Source organism: Notothenia rossii, assembly GCF_949606895.1.
Source record: "Notothenia rossii genome assembly, chromosome: 5".
In the NCBI taxonomy this organism is placed as follows: domain Eukaryota; kingdom Metazoa; phylum Chordata; class Actinopteri; order Perciformes; family Nototheniidae; genus Notothenia; species Notothenia rossii.
The window spans coordinates 2,702,686-2,722,192 of NC_136903.1; the positions used below are offsets into that span (position 1 = coordinate 2,702,686).

The 19,507-nt window shown below is 40.0% G+C and overlaps 1 protein-coding gene and 1 long non-coding RNA gene across 2 annotated transcripts in view; one reads left to right on the top strand and one right to left on the bottom strand.

The window, feature by feature from the left end:
- The window catches only part of ankrd27 (ankyrin repeat domain 27 (VPS9 domain)), a 35,708-nt gene that overhangs the window by 13,997 nt on the left and 2,204 nt on the right, over positions 1 to 19,507 (bottom strand). The window contains exons 2-8 of the mRNA XM_079684548.1: positions 16,703 to 16,825; positions 12,266 to 12,376; positions 8,567 to 8,869; positions 6,659 to 6,718; positions 2,331 to 2,384; positions 447 to 512; positions 26 to 102 (exon numbers count right to left, since the gene is read on the bottom strand). Coding sequence (XP_079540674.1) covers positions 26 to 102; positions 447 to 512; positions 2,331 to 2,384; positions 6,659 to 6,718; positions 8,567 to 8,869; positions 12,266 to 12,376; positions 16,703 to 16,825 — 794 coding nt within the window. The remainder of the gene's footprint in view (positions 1 to 25; positions 103 to 446; positions 513 to 2,330; positions 2,385 to 6,658; positions 6,719 to 8,566; positions 8,870 to 12,265; positions 12,377 to 16,702; positions 16,826 to 19,507) is intronic.
- Positions 2,540 to 3,974, top strand: LOC307041892. The gene is made up of 2 exons (XR_013808931.1): positions 2,540 to 3,109; positions 3,153 to 3,974. It is a non-coding gene; the product is annotated as an uncharacterized lncRNA (long non-coding RNA).

Below are 19,507 nucleotides of genomic sequence, written 5' to 3' on the forward strand. Positions count from 1 at the left end.
GGAAGTGGAATGTAAGTATAAGTACCTGAACTCCGGTTTGACTCCCAGCTCTTTCTGCTGCAGATCGTGCAAACTGCGCGTGGTTTTATTGAAAGCAGCGTCCTTGTGAGACAGAAAAAAACACTGTATAAACATTTTAAAAGTAAATTAACATCTGTTTTAATTGCATCTTTGTTTGTAGGTGTTTGGAAGACAGAAATACAAAATAAATAAGCATCAAGGAAGAAGTACTCAGATCCTCTAGTCAAGTAAAAGTACTCATTCTACTAATGCATACATTTGTTGCTATGTATGATTAAAATATGCAATAAGATGATGGAGAAACAAAGAAAACTTTTTTTTGCTCTGATGGAAAATCCTACAGCTCAATGTACTTCATAAAAATATGTGTTTGTCCCAAATTAAAAAAAATATCATCAGAATAATCAGCGAGAATTCAAACATACCTGGCTGGCTTCAAGCGTTCCCACAAAGTTAAAAATTAAATCATGGATACCATGATGAACATACATCTGGCAGGAGAAGAAACACAAAGAAAACATTAAAGTTTACACACAACAGCTGGGAGACTGATGTTCAGGTGTCAGTATGTAGTGTCTCTACTTTAAAGAGTCCTCTCCTGCTGACGTTCAGGTGTCAGTATGTAGTGTCTCTACTTTAAAGAGTCCTCTCCTGCTGATGTTCAGGTGTATATCAGTATGTAGTGTCTCTACTTTAAAGAGTCCTCTCCTGCTGATGTTCAGGTGTATATCAGTATGTAGTGTCTCTACTTTAAAGAGTCCTCTCCTGCTGATGTTCAGGTGTATATCAGTATGTAGTGTCTCTACTTTAAAGAGTCCTCTCCTGCTGATGTTCAGGTGTATATCAGTATGTAGTGTCTCTACTTTAAAGAGTCCTCTCCTGCTGATGTTCAGGTGTCAGTATGTAGTGTCTCTACTTTAAAGAGTCCTCTCCTGCTGATGTTCAGGTGTATATCAGTATGTAGTGTCTCTACTTTAAAGAGTCCTCTCCTGCTGATGTTCAGGTGTATATCAGTATGTAGTGTCTCTACTTTAAAGAGTCCTCTCCTGCTGATGTTCAGGTGTCAGTATGTAGTGTCTCTACTTTAAAGAGTCCTCTCCTGCTGATGTTCAGGTGTATATCAGTATGTAGTGTCTCTACTTTAAAGAGTCCTCTCCTGCTGATGTTCAGGTGTATATCAGTATGTAGTATCTCTACTTTAAAGAGTCCTCTCCTGCTGATGTTCAGGTGTATATCAGTATGTAGTGTCTCTACTTTAAAGAGTCCTCTCCTGCTGATGTTCAGGTGTATATCAGTATGTAGTGTCTCTACTTTAAAGAGTCCTCTCCTGCTGATGTTCAGGTGTATATCAGTATGTAGTGTCTCTACTTTAAAGAGTCCTCTCCTGCTGATGTTCAGGTGTCAGTATGTAGTGTCTCTACTTTAAAGAGTCCTCTCCTGCTGATGTTCAGGTGTCAGTATGTAGTGTCTCTACTTTAAAGAGTCCTCTCCTGCTGATGTTCAGGTGTCAGTATGTAGTGTCTCTACTTTAAAGAGTCCTCTCCTGCTGATGTTCAGGTGTATATCAGTATGTAGTGTCTCTACTTTAAAGAGTCCTCTCCTGCTGATGTTCAGGTGTATATCAGTATGTAGTGTCTCTACTTTAAAGAGTCCTCTCCTGCTGATGTTCAGGTGTCAGTATGTAGTGTCTCTACTTTAAAGAGTCCTCTCCTGCTGATGTTCAGGTGTCAGTATGTAGTGTCTCTACTTTAAAGAGTCCTCTCCTGCTGATGTTCAGGTGTATATCAGTATGTAGTGTCTCTACTTTAAAGAGTCCTTTCCTGCTGATGTTCAGGTGTATATCAGTATGTAGTGTCTCTACTTTAAAGAGTCCTCTCCTGCTGATGTTCATATCAGTATGTAGTGTCTCTACTTTAAAGAGTCCTCTCCTGCTGATGTTCAGGTGTATATCAGTATGTAGTGTCTCTACTTTAAAGAGTCCTCTCCTGCTGATGTTCAGGTGTATATCAGTATGTAGTGTCTCTACTTTAAAGAGTCCTCTCCTGCTGATGTTCAGGTGTATATCAGTATGTAGTGTCTCTACTTTAAAGAGTCCTCTCCTGCTGATGTTCAGGTGTATATCAGTATGTAGTGTCTCTACTTTAAAGAGTCCTCTCCTGCTGATGTTCAGGTGTATATCAGTATGTAGTGTCTCTACTTTAAAGAGTCCTCTCCTGCTGATGTTCAGGTGTATATCAGTATGTAGTGTCTCTACTTTAAAGAGTCCTCTCCTGCTGATGTTCAGGTGTATATCAGTATGTGGACGTTACCTCCACAGCCTGTTTGAGCAGAGTCATCTGAAGCTGCTGTTTGGCCAGGAGTTTCTGTAGAAAAATAAAAAACACACATTCATCAGAAATTCAAATTCAAAGGCAATGAAATTCTTCTGACCTGAGCTCCTCCAACAAACCAACATATATAATGAAATACAAAATGGTGCAAGAAGTCTATATACCGTAATTTTTGGACTATAAGGCTCACCTGAATATAAGCCGCAGCAGCTAAATTGAATGATGTGTTCATATATAAGCCGCACTGGACTATAAGCCGCAGGTGTTTTAATGTTTCATTACCATATGTAAGGGTTGGTGCACAGAGGGGATTGTCGGGAAAGAGATGGCTGTTTGAGGAAGCTCCCATTTATTAACATTTCCACAAACAAGTTGCATATTTGCATAACGTATTCAAGTGTTAGCATTTAGTGCAATAGTAGCTCCAGAACATGTGCTGTGTAAACTGTACTGTATCACATAGCGTTTCAGACACACACACTTTTCAACTTTCAAACTCCCAGCGCACGTACCGGCAGTGATATACAGCAGCGGTTTTCAACCAGTGGTACGGGGACAAACTGTCTTGCTCTCGTTCTGTCTCTCGTACCACTCTCGGTTCCACTTTTACTTTTGCGCGCTACCTGTCTCACTCTTTTCCGGCCTCCAGCTTTTCCTGCTGGAACCCGCCGCTTAAAGGTGGGGGGCGCGGACCGGCCATAGAGCCCATAGAGTTAAAGGTGGTGGACTGTAACCTGTAAAATCCATAGATTTAGGAGGTCCCCTAGTGGCCGTTAGCTGTAACATCCATAGATTTAGGAGGTCCCCTAGTGGCCGTTAGCTGTAACAATCCATAGATTAGCCGCACCGTTATATAAGCCGCAGCGTCGAAAAATGGGAAAAAAGGCGCGGCTTATAGTCCGAAAATTACGGTATATGTAAATGGAGTCAGCGCTCAGGATGTGATGCGACGCCCCCTCTAACTTTGATTAGGCGGGAAATTGAGAGGAGCGAGTCAGAGGAGATCTGATTAGAGACGTCTCGTGTCCTGTGGTGACTTCACTCATCTATGAGTTTGTGCCAAAGGTCAGGGTTCACATCAGGAAGGGGTTTCCCTTAGATCATCTGAAAATCTCATTAACGCTGCTCTTTCTGAAAGGACCCGGGTCGGCCAGAAATCATCCGAGCAAAATCACAAAATGACTTTCTTTACGCTGCTATGGAGGACAGTCTTTCACTAATGTACATTCTCAAAGATTTTGGAAGTGACTGTTATTTTGTATATACTGATTGTTCTGCTTTGATTGTGTAAGTACATATTTTTACATATTTGTATTTTTGTATTCGGGATTGTGGGAAACGGTGTTTCGATCTCTCTGTCTGTGGTGGCGTTTTAATCCTTGCCTACAATTTAATAGCCACCTCTGTCGGGGTTGTGGGTTTTGACGCGCCTCTCTTTGTTTCCAAACAATTCAGCGGAGATCGTAGTTGAATCAGATGAGCTTTATTAAATGATCCACACGGCATACACAGGAGGACACATTTATTCGCTTCATAGTAACTAAAAGTTTATCATTTTCAAAAGGATCAAAAGGAACACGGTCAAAAGACTTTTCCGTTTCCCCGTCTCATCAACCTACCATATATAGGCATATAGCCATGCACGTGATACTGACACACCTTTCATAACAAATAAGAAGTGAGCCTTAAATTAATACATTTTAAACCAGAGTATGACTCACAAAAACACCTTTAGATGGTGAGTTTACTCTAATTTATATTATTATGAAGCCTAACTATCAGACAATAATAACTCAATGAAAATGGCTCCAACACTGTCTTTACACACAAACTGAAAGATCAACAATAAAGTTGACTTGACTTTGAAAAGACTCTACCTATTGGCTTTGGATTGAGTTTAGCTGGACTTTTTACTATTAAACTAAAATATTGTTCATAATCTTCATGTCAGAGCCATCAAAGCCTGGAAATACCTACTTCATTAAGCTAAAAAATACATTATAAATACAAAATATTGTACATGAATGGATTTTAGAGTACTACTTGAGGCATATGTTTTGTTCTGCTGAGTTGTTTTAACTTATTAGGCACAGGGTACATGCAGGAATCCTGAAGTCACATGTAAATCCTTTTAAGACCTTTTTTAAGACCCTTTCCATACATTTGAAGACCTCATCTCCACTTTGAGTTCTAACCGGTTACCTTGGCGACACACTTCACCTCACATTGACTATATACAGTATCGATTGTCCTTCCTCCTTATCTTCCAACCATTTGGACGCAGACTTGCATTTCCCCATAACGATGTTGCTTAGCAACCGGCGTAAACGGACTATCACGCGCTATCAAGCAGTGAGCGTGCGATGTCCTGTTCAGATGACGTCAAATCCAACGGGATGCCATAAATAAACTACACAGAATCACACTACACACCTACGCAATGATTACATTCAGGCAGACTGTAGAATACAACCTCTTTGGACAATTTATATACTTATTGAAAACAAGCTACAAAATGTAATACCTTGGAAAATGATGTTTAATACTTTTTAATAGCCTTAATTTTCGCTAAATTGATTGATCAACTTTTAATACTTTAAGACCCCGCGGTTACCCTGTAAGCAGTTTTCACACAGACCGACCGTATGCACTGTGTCCCACATGAAGTTGGCATTTTTTCTCTAAACTAGCAGGAAGTATATTTCAGCACTTCCTTCCACTTCTTTAAGCGAAATAATTCACAAAAGTCAAAATCTTTTCGCTTTTTTGGCAGTTTCTAGACAGACCGCATGCACTTCATCCCACAGGAAGTTAACATTAAGTTAGCAGGAAGTTAGCATGTTATGCTTAGAAAGCATATTGTTCATTTTATGCCAACGTACATTTTCCCTCTGTGGTATTAATAAAGGTATTCTGATTCTGAACTCCCTGATAACTTAGCTTCAAATGCTAACTTCCTGTGCCATATGTATTGTAAGTCTTTCTATGTGATGATTAGCATTAGCGTTACATGCTAAAGATTGTAATCAAAAGCTTCTCTAAGGACCGTGGTCATGTTTCATTGATTGCACAATAAGTATTTTTAACAAAGTGTAAACAGGGTCACATTTCAATCAGTTGTCGCTTCTATCCAGAACTAAGGGTTCATGCGTCTCGAAGTTACAGCATTTCAAGATGAATGACTGTCTTCAAATGATCCACAAAGAGCAATCAGTGGTTATCGTGACACAAATCAAACCACAATGTTACGTTATGACTTCAATCTGTAGCACATGATAGCACAATGAGTAACAATTTAAATCCATTTATTTGTGACTTCTTGGGATTAAAAACAAGATTAGACTGATAACTAGAGCAACAGAGGGGTTAGAGCAGTGGTCACCAACCTTTTTAAGCCCAAGATCACCGACCTCGGCCTAGGTGAAAGGTGAGATCTACCTATTGCAGAATTGAGTGAAAAAGACGGCCCAGACAGTGCTTCCAATTTCAGGCCTTTTCTATAGGCATCTGAATTACTGTTACAATGAAGGCTCCATAATCAGCTCATGGCATATAGGCAGGGGTAAAGTGCTATTAGGGGGCGGACCTCACCTCCTCTAGGGGGGTATGGGGGGATGCTCCCCCGGGAAGATTTTTTTTTAAATATTGAAGTTAAAAGCATCAATCTGGTGCACTTTGAGAGCAACATGAAGAGATCTATGGATACATCTCTCAACACCCAGATGAAACACAACTGTAAGCAGATGTTCTTTTTCTTTATGGATATTTTACAAATCACTCCCCTTTCAAACTGTATTCTTGTTTTACTGCCATATAGTATTTCATACCTGTTTTTCATTTATTCTCTTATTGTTTGTATAACTATAATGATCATATGAAGGTGTGCCGCGGAAATAATCTTTTGAATAATTTGTGACAAAACCGTTCTAAACACTCAGAGAGTCCTTTAGCTCACCTGAGCCCCTCAGTCTGACAGGGGAGGACTCTCCTCCAGCTTGTTGTGGAAACAGCTCCTTATGTCCGTTAGTGCAGCTAGCTAACCAGATGCTAACATCACGGTCCCCGCTAGCACCGGTCCCTCTCTCTCCCTCTCTCTATCACACTAAATGCGCTATTGCCACACACACACAGAGCGGAGCTTGAATGACACAAGCACACGTGTATTTCCGTGCAACTCTCTGATCGACTGGTTGGCGACCAGTGGGTTAGAGGATAGCTTCACATCAAGTCTGTCGTAAAATAATATGAATATTAAGTTTTTTTTATCTAACTCATCAGTTATAGCTTATTCTGCAGGTTTCACTCACCAGGCGAGAGTCTCTCAGCAGACACTGAAGACATTTAGTGTAAAGGCCGTTCACCGAGTCCTGAGGAAAGAGAGGAGGGGTCAGCACTGCAGGAGGACTTTCAATCTGCTGTTTGTTATTCTTCATGTTAAAGGGAAAATACAAAATGTAATGAAACCCAAGTTTATAGATCACTCCTTCTATACGTTGACTTACTTACTTGTTTATACCACGGATGTGTTCTTAGTAGATTTTATTAACATGAATTTGCCACTTTAAATAATGGAAGAGCGTTGGGGAAATATGTGAAAAACACATTGAGACCAAAAGTAACTTTCTTGTTCTGTTCTGAATTATAAGATTACGGAATATTTTTTAAATACTTTTTCAAATTCTTTCTCTGAACGTTTGACTTTTTCTCAGATTTTTTGTCTGGTTTCTTTGAATTTGTTGACTTGTTTCTCTTAATTTTGGACTTTCTTCTCAGTATTTTGGACTTTTTTCGTAGATATTTTGACTTTTTTTGACTTTTTTCTCAGAATTTGACGTTTTTCTCAGAATTTTTGACTTTTTCGTAGATTTTTGGACTTTTTTCGTAGATTTTTGGACTTTTTTCGTAGATATTTTTACTTCTTTTTTGACTTTTTTCTCCGAATTTTTTACGTTTTTCTCAGAATTTTTGACTTTTTCGTAGATTTTTGGACTTTTTTCGTAGATATTTGCACTTTTTTCGTAGATATGACTTTTTTTGACTTTTTTCTCAGAATTTGACGTTTTTCTCAGAATTTTTGACTTTTTCGTAGATTTTTGGACTTTTTTCGTAGATTTTTGGACTTTTTTCGTAGATATTTTTACTTTTTTTTTACTTTTTTCTCCTCATTTTTTACGTTTTTCTCAGAGAATTTTGACGTTTTTCTCAGAATTTTTGACGTTTTTCTTGGAATTCTGAAATGTTTTCTTAGATTTTCTGACTTTTCTCACAATTCAAAATGTTTCCTAAACTAAAAGAAACCTCACTCTTGGTCCTTTTTCTAATAACATTTGAGTCAAACGAATGAATTAGCCTTCTATCGGCACTGTCCCCTTTGAAGTAACAATTTACATTTCACAAATCAAGAGAGGATCGGAACCTTGAATCAGAATAAAGACAGGAAATGGAAAAAGAAGGTAAAGAAAGAAGACATTCTGTCGTACGATGTGCTGCGACTTTTTTCTCTGAATTTCTGACTTTTCATCAGAACTTTTTAGTTGTTTATCAGAATTCGTTTGACTTTTCTTTTTGTATTTTTGGCTTTTTCCCTCAGAATGTTTGACTTTTTTTCTCTTAACGTTTTTGAATTTTTTCTTAGAATTTCTCACTTTTTTCTTGTATTTTTTTACTTTTTTCTTAGAACTTGTGACCTTTTTTTTCTTATAATTTTTGAGTTCTTTATCAGAAATGTTTTTACTTTTGTACTTTTGACCCAGAATTTTTCACTTTTTTCTTAGAATTTTTGAGTTGTTTATCCGATTTTTTAAAAACTTTTATCTGCACTGTCCCTTTAAAGTAACAATTTCATGTATGAAATTCTTGAATAAGAATAAAGACAGAAAATGGTAAAAGAAGGTAAAGAAAGAAGACGTGGTGCCGCAGCCCCTTCCTCTCCTGCTCTCTGAAGTTCTGGATGAGTTTGTCCAGTTTCTGCGTGGGGCGGCCCAGGAACTGGTTTATCAGAACTTTAGAGTTTTTCTTAGCATTTTTTAAGAACTTTAAACTTATCTCTTATAATTTTAGACTTTTTTTTCTTAGAATTCTGAATTTATTTCTAAGAATTCTCACTTTTTTCGCCTTAGAATTCATAATGTTTCCTAAACTAAAAGAAAACCTCACTCTCTTGAATAAGCGTAAAGACGGAAAATTGAAAGAGTAATAAATAAATGTTGTCGTACGATGTGGTGCCGCAGCCCCTTCCTCTCCTGCTCTCTGAAGCTCTGGCAGAAGTTCTGGATGAGTTTGTCCAGTTTCTGCGCGTGGCGGCCCAGGAACTCGCGGACGTCCTCCAGGCTCCGCAGGCAGAAGGGGGGCGGCGGGCTGAGATCTGCCGGGCCGGGATCCTCCTCCACGGGTCGGGAGAGAACCAGGATGCTGTAGCTCTGCTCCTGCTGGTTGTAAAACGTCTCCTCGAACAGGATGGGCACCGAGGCCAGGGAGCCGGAGCCCAGAAAGACCTGTCTGTCCTGGATCCGGACCTCCTGCAACAAGAACAATATAATGTATAGGTATAGATATAAGATAAGATGAAATTAGATGAGAGGAGATGAGAGGAGATGAGAGGAGACGAGATATGAGGAGATGAGAGGAGAGGAGATGAGAGGAGAGGAGAGGAGATGAGAGGAGAGGAGATATGAGGAGATGAGACGAGATATGAGGAGAGGAGAGGAGATGAGATATGAGGAGATGAGAGGAGAGGAGATGAGAGGTGATGAGAGGAGATGAGAGGAGAGGAGAGGAGACGAGATATGAGGAGAGGAGAGGAGAGGAGATATGAGGAGATGAGAGGAGACGAGATATGAGGAGATGAGAGGAGAGGAGATGAGAGGTGATGAGAGGAGATGAGAGGAGAGGAGAGGAGACGAGATATGAGGAGATGAGAGGAGAGGAGATATGAGGAGATGAGAGGAGAGGAGATATGAGGAGATGAGAGGAGAGGAGATATGAGGAGATGAGAGGAGAGGAGATGAGATATGAGGAGATGAGAGGAGAGGAGATATGAGGAGATGAGAGGAGATGAGATGAGAGGTGATGAGAGGAGATGAGAGGAGAGGAGATATGAGGAGATGAGAGGTGATGAGAGGAGATGAGAGGAGAGGAGATATGAGGAGATGAGAGGAGAGGAGATATGAGGAGATGAGAGGAGAGGAGATGAGATATGAGGAGATGAGAGGAGAGGAGATATGAGGAGATGAGAGGAGACGAGATATGAGGAGATGAGAGGAGAGGAGATGAGAGGTGATGAGAGGAGATGAGAGGAGAGGAGAGGAGACGAGATATGAGGAGAGGAGATGAGAGGTGATGAGAGGAGATGAGAGGAGAGGAGAGGAGATGAGATGAGAGGAGATGAGAGGAGATGAGAGGAGAGGAGATATGAGGAGATGAGAGGAGAGGAGATGAGAGGAGAGGAGATGAGACATGTTGATGAAGAAGAGACATGAAGAAGAGGGGACACATGCTGATGTAGAAGAGACATGAAGAAGAGGGGACACATGTTGATGTAGAAGAGACATGGAGAAGAGGGGACACATGTTGATGTGGAAGAGACATTAAGAAGAGGGGACACATGTTGATGAAGAAGAGACATGAAGAAGAGGGGACAAATGTTGATGTAGAAGAGACATGAAGAAGAGGGGACACATGTTGATGTAGAAGAGACATGGAGAAGAGGGGACACATGTTGATGTAGAAGAGACATGAAGAAGAGGGGACACATGTTGATGTAGGAGAGACATGAAGAAGAGGGGACACATGTTGATGTAGAAGAGACACGGAGAAGAGGGGACACATGTTGATGTAGAAGAGACATGAAGAAGAGGGGACACATGTTGATGTAGAAGAGACATGGAGAAGAGGGGACACATGTTGATGTAGAAGAGACATGAAGAAGAGGGGACACATGTTGATGTAGGAGAGACATGAAGAAGAGGGGACACATGTTGATGTAGAAGAGACATGAAGAAGAGGGGACACATGTTGATGTAGAAGAGACATGAAGAAGAGGGGACACATGTTGATGTAGAAGAGACACGGAGAAGAGGGGACACATGTTGATGTAGAAGAGACACGGAGAAGAGGGGACACATGTTGATGTAGAAGAGACATGGAGAAGAGGGGACACATGTTGATGTATTAGAGACATGAAGAAGAGGGGACACATGTTGATGTAGAAGAGACATGAAGAAGAGGGGACACATGTTGATGTAGAAGAGACACGGAGAAGAGGGGACACATGTTGATGTATTAGAGACATGAAGAAGAGGGGACACATGTTGATGTCGAAGAGACATGAAGAAGAGGGGACACATGTTGATGTAGAAGAGACATGAAAAAGAGGGGACACATGTTGATGTAGAAGAGACATGAAGAAGAGGGGACACATGTTGATGTAGAAGAGACATGAAGAAGAGGGGACACATGTTGATGTAGAAGAGACACGGAGAAGAGGGGGGACATGTTGATGTAGAAGAGACACGGAGAAGAGGGGACACATGTTGATGTAGAAGAGACATGGAGAAGAGGGGACACATGTTGATGTATTAGAGACATGAAGAAGAGGGGACACATGTTGATGTAGAAGAGACATGGAGAAGAGGGGACACATGTTGATGTATTAGAGACATGAAGAAGAGGGGACACATGTTGATGTAGAAGAGACATGAAGAAGAGGGGACACATGTTGATGTAGAAGAGACATGAAGAAGAGGGGACACATGTTGATGTAGAAGAGACATGGAGAAGAGGGGACACATGTTGATGTATTAGAGACATGAAGAAGAGGGGACACATGTTGATGTAGAAGAGACATGAAGAAGAGGGGACACATGTTGATGTAGAAGAGACATGGAGAAGAGGGGACACATGTTGATGTATTAGAGACATGAAGAAGAGGGGACACATGTTGATGTAGAAGAGACATGGAGAAGAGGGGACACATGTTGATGTAGAAGAGACATGAAGAAGAGGGGACACATGTTGATGTAGAAGAGACATGAAGAAGAGGGGACACATGTTGATGTAGAGGAGACATGAAGAAGAGGGGACACATGTTGATGTATTAGAGACATGAAGAAGAGGGGACACATGTTGATGTAGAAGAGACATGAAGAAGAGGGGACACATGTTGATGTAGAGGAGACATGAAGAAGAGGGGACACATGTTGATGTAGAAGAAACATGAAGAAGAGGGGACACATGTTGATGTAGAAGAGACATGAAGAAGAGGGGACACATGTTGATGTAGAAGAGACATGGAGAAGAGGGGACACATGTTGATGTATTAGAGACATGAAGAAGAGGGGACACATGTTGATGTAGAAGAGACATGAAGAAGAGGGGACACATGTTGATGTAGAGGAGACATGAAGAAGAGGGGACACATGTTGATGTAGAAGAAACATGAAGAAGAGGGGACACATGTTGATGTAGAAGAGACATGAAGAAGAGGGGACACATGTTGATGTAGAAGAGACATGGAGAAGAGGGGACACATGTTGATGTAGAAGAGACATGAAGAAGAGGGGACACATGTTGATGTAGAAGAGACATGGAGAAGAGGGGACACATGTTGATGTAGAAGAGACATGAAGAAGAGGGGACACATGTTGATGTAGAAGAGACATGAAGAAGAGGGGACACATGTTGATGTAGAAGAGACATGAAGAAGAGGGGACACATGTTGATGTAGAAGAGACATGAAGAAGAGGGGACACATGTTGATGTAGAAGAGACATGAAGAAGAGGGGACACATGTTGATGTAGAAGAGACATGGAGAAGAGGGGACACATGTTGATGTAGAAGAGACATGAAGAAGTGCATTTTCCACAATAAGTCCCCTTTAATGTGTTCTGATGGAGTTTGTTTTTAATAAACAAACCTTTCCGTCCGCAGTGAGGTACCCGTCCTCCGCCGGCTGCAGCACATAGCTGTCGAACTGAGAGTCTGAGAAGCTGCCGACGGTCAAACTTCCCACACACGGAACCAGAACCTGAAGGCAACACAGAAAACATTTTACCTCTAAATTCAATTCATTAACCACTCAACACAGATTTAAACTGACCTAGCCCAACCAAATCCAATATATCCGATTTGATTTATATGAATCCAGGACTTTGGCTTCACTGTGAGCGGCTGCGAGGTGTTTTTGTCCAGACAGGGAAAGAAAAGTAAATCAGATACTGAATCTGCATGGTCAGAAAGCTTAGACACAACAGCCTATAAAAGGGCCAAACGGCAGTAAACAAATAAATACAATTACATAGCTTGGACGAAGGGGACATCCAAGAAAAACTCTTAATTTACAAGATTTTATTTGTAGATTTAAGAGATACAAACTTTTTAAAAGCTCTTGAATTTAGAGGAAAGACATAAGAACATTATTTTAGATTATAACAGTACATTTGCCAAAGAAGGCTCATGAATTTACAAGAACGACATAACAATATATTTCTTACAGGAATACAAAAATGACCATTCAGAGATGATATAGTCCTACATTTGTGAAAAAACACTCAAGAATTAACAAGAAACAAATTATAATATTATAAAGAGGTCAATTTGCAAGAAAAACTCGCAAAATTACGAAGAAGAAACCTGACTTCTGAGATAATAAATCCCTAAATTGTGAGTGAATATACTTGATTTTTTCTCTCAACAGAATTCTTCGATTAAATTCATAAATTGATTTTAAAAATCCTAAACAAAGGAAAGCAAACCAGAAACAGCATTTTCTGACAAAGCTCTGCTGCACGGCCTCTCAACGTGACCGTAGATTCCTATATATATATATTGAGGCATATATACTTATGCAATTGTACATATATTTAATGCAAATAAAAGTCCTAGGTTTGATATTTCACATCATTTCTTTACAGTTCATCCAGACTTCCCTCCAATGTCTTTAAACTGAAACCAAAGTGAACCACTCGTGACAATTTCTCATTCAGGGACATTTAGGGATGTAGAGACAGATTTAATCACAAGACAGAAAAGGTTGTGAAACCTGGGGTCCTTCTCACTTCGGTTAAATGGATTCCTTGCGTCGTTTCCCTGCGACTAATCCCTCCCACCAGGGAAGCGGAGAGACGCAAGGAAACCACGAGAAGCAGGGAAATGAGTTTTAAGAGCAATGGGACGTCCTTTCCTCCGGAGCGTCACGTGAAGCGACGTCCGTTTGTGATGACGCTGCACAGCTGATCGTCTGACAGCAGCCAGATCAGAGCATGCGCTGCATCGTCCAATCAGTGAGCGATACACAGTAAAGGGGCGGGGCGAGTGTCTGAGGATTTCACCGGAGTATGGTCTGGTAGTTCTTCGATTATCGCTCCTCGCTCCTCCGGCACAAATAAGGCCACTGGGACGCCACTCAAGATGGCGCAGACAAATCAACTTCCGGTGATACCGAGACCGAGGAGCGAGGAAATTAAAAATAAGAGAAGTGAAACGCACCCCAGGACACTTTGAACAGCATGCATTGTGTTAGAAATTTAAAATCAATGTTTTGATGGTATAATGTAGTTTAAACATACCGTCAGTTTAAACGCTCTTTTATACTGAAAAACCAGAAATTCTTGTGCACAAGCAGTTAAGCTTTTATTCTGAAAATCCTTCATCTACGGTTAGCATTTAGCATGTGGCTAATATACGATTTCCTAAAGAGGTGAATTTAGTAGCGAAATGACGTGGTGTGGTGAAAACCGAAACCTACTGATGTAACACTACAACTATAGATGTCGAGATACTACCATGCTGAATATTAAATGAAAGTACAGTTTATTTGAATACACTATTGTTTACAGACGAGAGTAGCATGTGACAACATCCGGAATGACCGGAAACCAAACCAGCCGTGAAGCATTTTCTGTATGTTTTAGAGTATTGATTACAGCGTTTAGAATGTGTTACATGAAAAGTGATGAAAGAGAATATGAGGAGAAAAGGCGGGTTAAGCATATGTTGAATGTGAAAAGTACCAATCCTCTGTTTAAATGCAACAACGGACATTAGAGGCGAGGCGAGCCGGCTGGCGGGGAGGAGCCAGCAGAGGATAACGGCACCGGACTCGCGCTTCTCTTCTTGCTCAGGAGAGCCAGATCACAGCTGTTTTCTGCCGGAACAATATTCTGTCTGTAACACTACCGCGCCTTTTTTAATTAAAGTATCCCATTTGAATCTTTTCAGAGACTCCATTTAGTGTCATTTTAAAGCTTCTCTCCTGGACGCGAGAATAAAGAACATATTTAACAATTGTGGGTATGCTGTCAATTTGTTGTGTTTTGTATCAGCGGTGAAATGCATGTAAGAAACTGTAATCCTTTTGGAGGCATTTTCTTTAAGAAAGTAGAAATATGGCGGGGTATGAATGGCATTTAAGGTATTAAGGAGCCGGGGAGGGAGCTGATAATCAGAGATTTACAAGATAACATGTGTAAAAATTAAGTCATGAGATTATATTGTCCTACTTAAGAAGAAATTAATTACAAAAATAATTTAAGATTGTAAACAGGGAAGATTTCCAAGAAAACTGGCAACATGTAATAAAAAATATTTATTATTTTGAGATTATAAAGGCTTGCGTTTGCAACACAAAAAAAAACACTTAAATATTCTGAAATTCAAAATGTGCATGAAAATATTCGTTTTTTTACGGCAAAAAAGAAAATGTATTCTATGATTTTAGAGTCATACACTTTGAAAAAGAAAATGTAAAATGTACGAGAAAAAGAAACTGATGATTCTTTGAGATTATAAATGTATACATTTTCTAGAAAAATATCATAAATATTGGAATATTCTCTGAGAATAATAAGTAAAATAAATGGTGATAAGTAAAACTCAATAGTCACAAACTAAGGAGAAAAACCCACAGAAATGCATTCCTCAAACACCTTACTGAGGCCTTGGACGTGGTATTGACACCGTGTGCAGAAACTGACATTTTTGGAGTACTACCTGGCCACCTAATGTTGAAGAGGAAAACTAAAGACAGTATAGCCTTTGCATCTATCTCAGCACGTAGAAGAATACTCCTAGAAAGGAAATCTCCTATAGCACCTAACGCATCTCTATGGCTTAAAGATTTAATGATGTACCTGTACTTGGAGAAGATTAAATATAACCTGAGGGGCTCTTCAAAACTATTTGAATCTGTCTGGGGCTCTATGATAGCTGAACTTAAGACACTAAATTAAGAAGAAAGGGGGGAACTACGAATGTATGTATTTTTTTTATTTGTTCTGTCTTTGAAAACATTTTTTTGACTATATAAATGTAAACTCATTGTGCCTGACTCAATTAAAAAAAAGAAATGCATTCCTAATCTGATTTTCGTGTACTGCTGATGTTTTGATGGTGTTCAGATCATCTAAAAAATACAATAATCCTAAAGATCCCATGGACAAATAACTCATTGGCTTTTTGAGCAGGGAACCCTGAAGGCAACGTGAGTTCTTTTTTATTTCCATAACAGAAGCACGACATCCCTGCACCGCTCTATTCAAGGACGTTGGATTCCTTTCTCCCAGTTTGATGAGTTTTCTTTTGTTTGTTTTTCTCTCCATGTGGGAGTGTGTGTGTGTATGTGTATGTGTATGTGTATGTGTATGTGTATGTGTATGTGTGTGTGTGTGTGTGTGTGTGTGTGTGTGTGTGTGTGTGTGTGTGTGTGGGTGTGTGTGTGTGTGTGTGTGTGGGTGTGGGTGTGGGTGTGGGTGTGTGTGTGTGTGTGTGTGTGTGGGTGTGTGTGTGTGGTGCCCATTTAGCTGATTGGCTGCATCTGACACCGATTGGTCCACCTGAAGTGACAGGAGCGTTTAAGCTGCAGCAAGGCAGTCCCTCCGCCCCTCTCTCATCACCCTCTCCTACCCCCAACTCCGTGTCCGTAGTAGATCTGTGGTTCTCTGTGGTAAAAGTTACCCATTAGGTCCCTGTTGTAACTTGTTAGTGTAAAAAGCTAAGCTAATGTCATCTGTTCTTGGAGACACGCTTTAATTTATGTAGGAGTGCGAAACCCTTTTTTGTTTGAATCTCGTTTTTTCGTTAGGACAGGTAAGAAGCCTGTATTTTGTTTTACTTATTTAGTTAGGCAAGTTTAAAGCTATGGGACGCAAAGGTTTTATTTGTTGTGTGTGTTTGTCTCGGATCTTTGAACAAAACAAGTCATTAAACTACCAACGGTATTTTTCTGTGTGCTGACGTCTTCTTGGGAGTGGGGAGAGTGGGGAGAGTGGGGAGAGTGGGCAACTTTGTGCTGCGCCTAGGTTCCCCTAGACCTGGGCGCAACAAGCGCTACAGGAAGGTAAGAATTGGGACTCACGATGCCGTGCTGCTCGGCCACTCGGCTGCAGAGGTCCGGTCTCTGCTTCTCCAGCGCCAAGTAGAACGGGTTCTTCATGATGTTCTCATCATACGCAGCCATAAGGAGCTGCAGGTCGGGATCCTGCAGAGGGAGGGGGAGATATTCAAATACTGTGAGAATAATATAAACCTTTACTATCCATCGAAAGCATTTATGAGAAGTCAATCATTAGACAGGCACAACGTATTACATCTGATCCCACCCACAACTGTCACCTTTAGGGTCCCTAAAAGCAGGTTAAACCGGTTCAAACACTCGTTCCTACCAATGTCCATTAAACTCAACAAACAAATGTATAGTTTAAATGTGGCCATTGGGTTTGTGCAATTGGGCTTCTTTGTCCGTATGTTGTGTGTGCAAACTGTGTACATGTACACAAGTCATTTGTGAATATGCTGTTGTCGGGGGCAGAATCCAAAACTGCATTTCCTTATGAAGACAATAAATCGTATCTAATCTAACAAATACCTGTTAAGAAACTCCGGTGTCAGAGCAGCAAAAGGAATAAAAGTGAAAGTTTACACAAGGACAGTAAGAATAAAAATGAAAAATGTTAGTAGAAGAATAACTTACTAAAGTATGTAAAACATGGAGCTGCTGAGTTTACATTAATGCTATAGAGAAGAGAAGATGTTGAATAGTAAGTGAAATGTGAAACAATCATTAAAGAGGTCACTGAATGAAATATTCACTTCTTTATCACAAGAACAAACTTATTTATTACACCACTTAGTTGAATACTCGATTCTGATTGGTTCATTTGTAGATAACAGGCCGTTGCTAAGAAGAAAAAAACGTTGCTAAGGAGAACAGACCGTTGCTAAGGATAACAAACTGTTGCTAATGAGGTTCATGGCAGTATGTGCAGTCATATCAAATAAGTCCTGTTCAATTTAGCTGTCAACAACAAACATTAGTTTTCTTGATCAGAAAACACCGTGGGACACTTTTAGAAAGTAATCTAAAAGATAATATTTAATAATCTAATAAATAAATAAAATGCAGGAGGGTATTTCAAAAAATATGACATCAAAAAAACACTACGATTTCTCATTTTTTTCCAAAATTGACAACGTTTTGATTTTTTGACGTTGGCTTTTTTGTAAGAAAGAAGTGTAACATGGCCTTTGAGCGCTAACCCATCACACTACCACTGCTATTTATTTGTACTTATTATTATTATTACTTATTTGCCTTACTTGTTTGTTTTTCCATCTGTCCTTACACCATGTAAAGCGGCCTTTGGTCCCTTGAAATGCGCAATAAAAATGTAATCTATTATTTGTATTATTATTAAAACAAGAGTCTGTAGTCAGACGGTCGGCTCTGTGAGGCTGAGCTTTTGACTTTAAGATGGCAATAGAATAAAAAGTTAATCCGTAAAGTTATTATTGGATTTGATCCCGATAAGATCATGAATGTTGAAACTAAACGTCACGGAAATGCCACAAATCTAAACCCCATGTTGGCGCGGATATTAATTGATAAAGTATGACTTTAGTCTGCAATAACAAAACATGAGGAAACACTGAGCGTTAAGTCAAATCCAATCAATTTGCAGATTATTGATGTTTGAGGTCAGATCTGATGATTTCTGTTTTAATATTATTAACTGTTTTGTTTGAGGTTAAAATCAATTTTCCGTCAGATGGTTTGACAGGATTTTTATGACGTTGTTTTCCTTCAATTTTGTCTGTTAATTAGTTTGTTTACGGTCTAGCAGGAAAAATGGCATGATCTCTAACTCGCTTCTCACCGGAAACACAGCCTGACATGTTTAAACCATGGAGTATTTACACACTTAAATGAGTGTGTATATTCAGGTTTTTAAAAATGTAAAGTTGCTAAAAAAGGCGATAAACTCTTTTCTAAATTGCTGAGAGCTGAGCGGGACTTTCTGACTTTTTTCTGTCATTGTCACAACGGGAGAAAAGCTAATACAGTTTTATTTCGTCACTGTAAAGTAAAACAAGGAAATGGTGTCAATAATACACAAATACGTGTCAAAGCGTGTCAATGTTTCTCTACTTTTAAATCAACAGAGAAAGTGATAATTATGAACAATCAAGTCCTGCTGTAAGAGCCTTTGGGATGAATGTCATGTTGGGGTTGAGGCTGTGTGTTGTTCACTGTGTGTAGAGGGTGTTGTTGTCCTATTACCAAGGGTATTTATTTAATGTGTGTGTTGTCAGAGGATTGGGTGTGTGTGACCCCGGAAAGAGCAGATGGTTTTTGAACGCAGCAGCGCGAGGGTGAACCGAAAAGATTATTCGTTATTGAATGAAATATTGACTTTCACGAGGCTCAAAATTGGACAAAACATGGATTGTATTATTCCAAATCTGATAACAAGCTCATGATTGTAAACAACACAAACGGTAACACAGTAAAGCACCTCAGCCCAGTAGTTCCCAGGAGTTGAACCAAAACAGGAGCTTTAGTTTAGGGCTAAAGCTCCAAGAAATACACTTAATATGTTTTTTATCAAAAGCCACCAGACCAGTTTTCATCACTGCCAATAAATGACTTGAGATCAACTTGGACCTGGAATAAAAGCCGAACTCTTCCTCACTGAAGACTCAAAGCTTCAGAGGCGTTACGGCCCTTCCACACTACAGCTTCGACAGCTTCCAAAACGGTTTCCAACGCGTCTGCCCATTCACTTTGAATGGGGTGACGTCACGTTGCCTCGCTTTTCGCCGAACTGAATTGTGGGTAGCAGAGCGGAGCTTTCCTGGCGTTTCAGGCTGCAAAAGTTGAGCA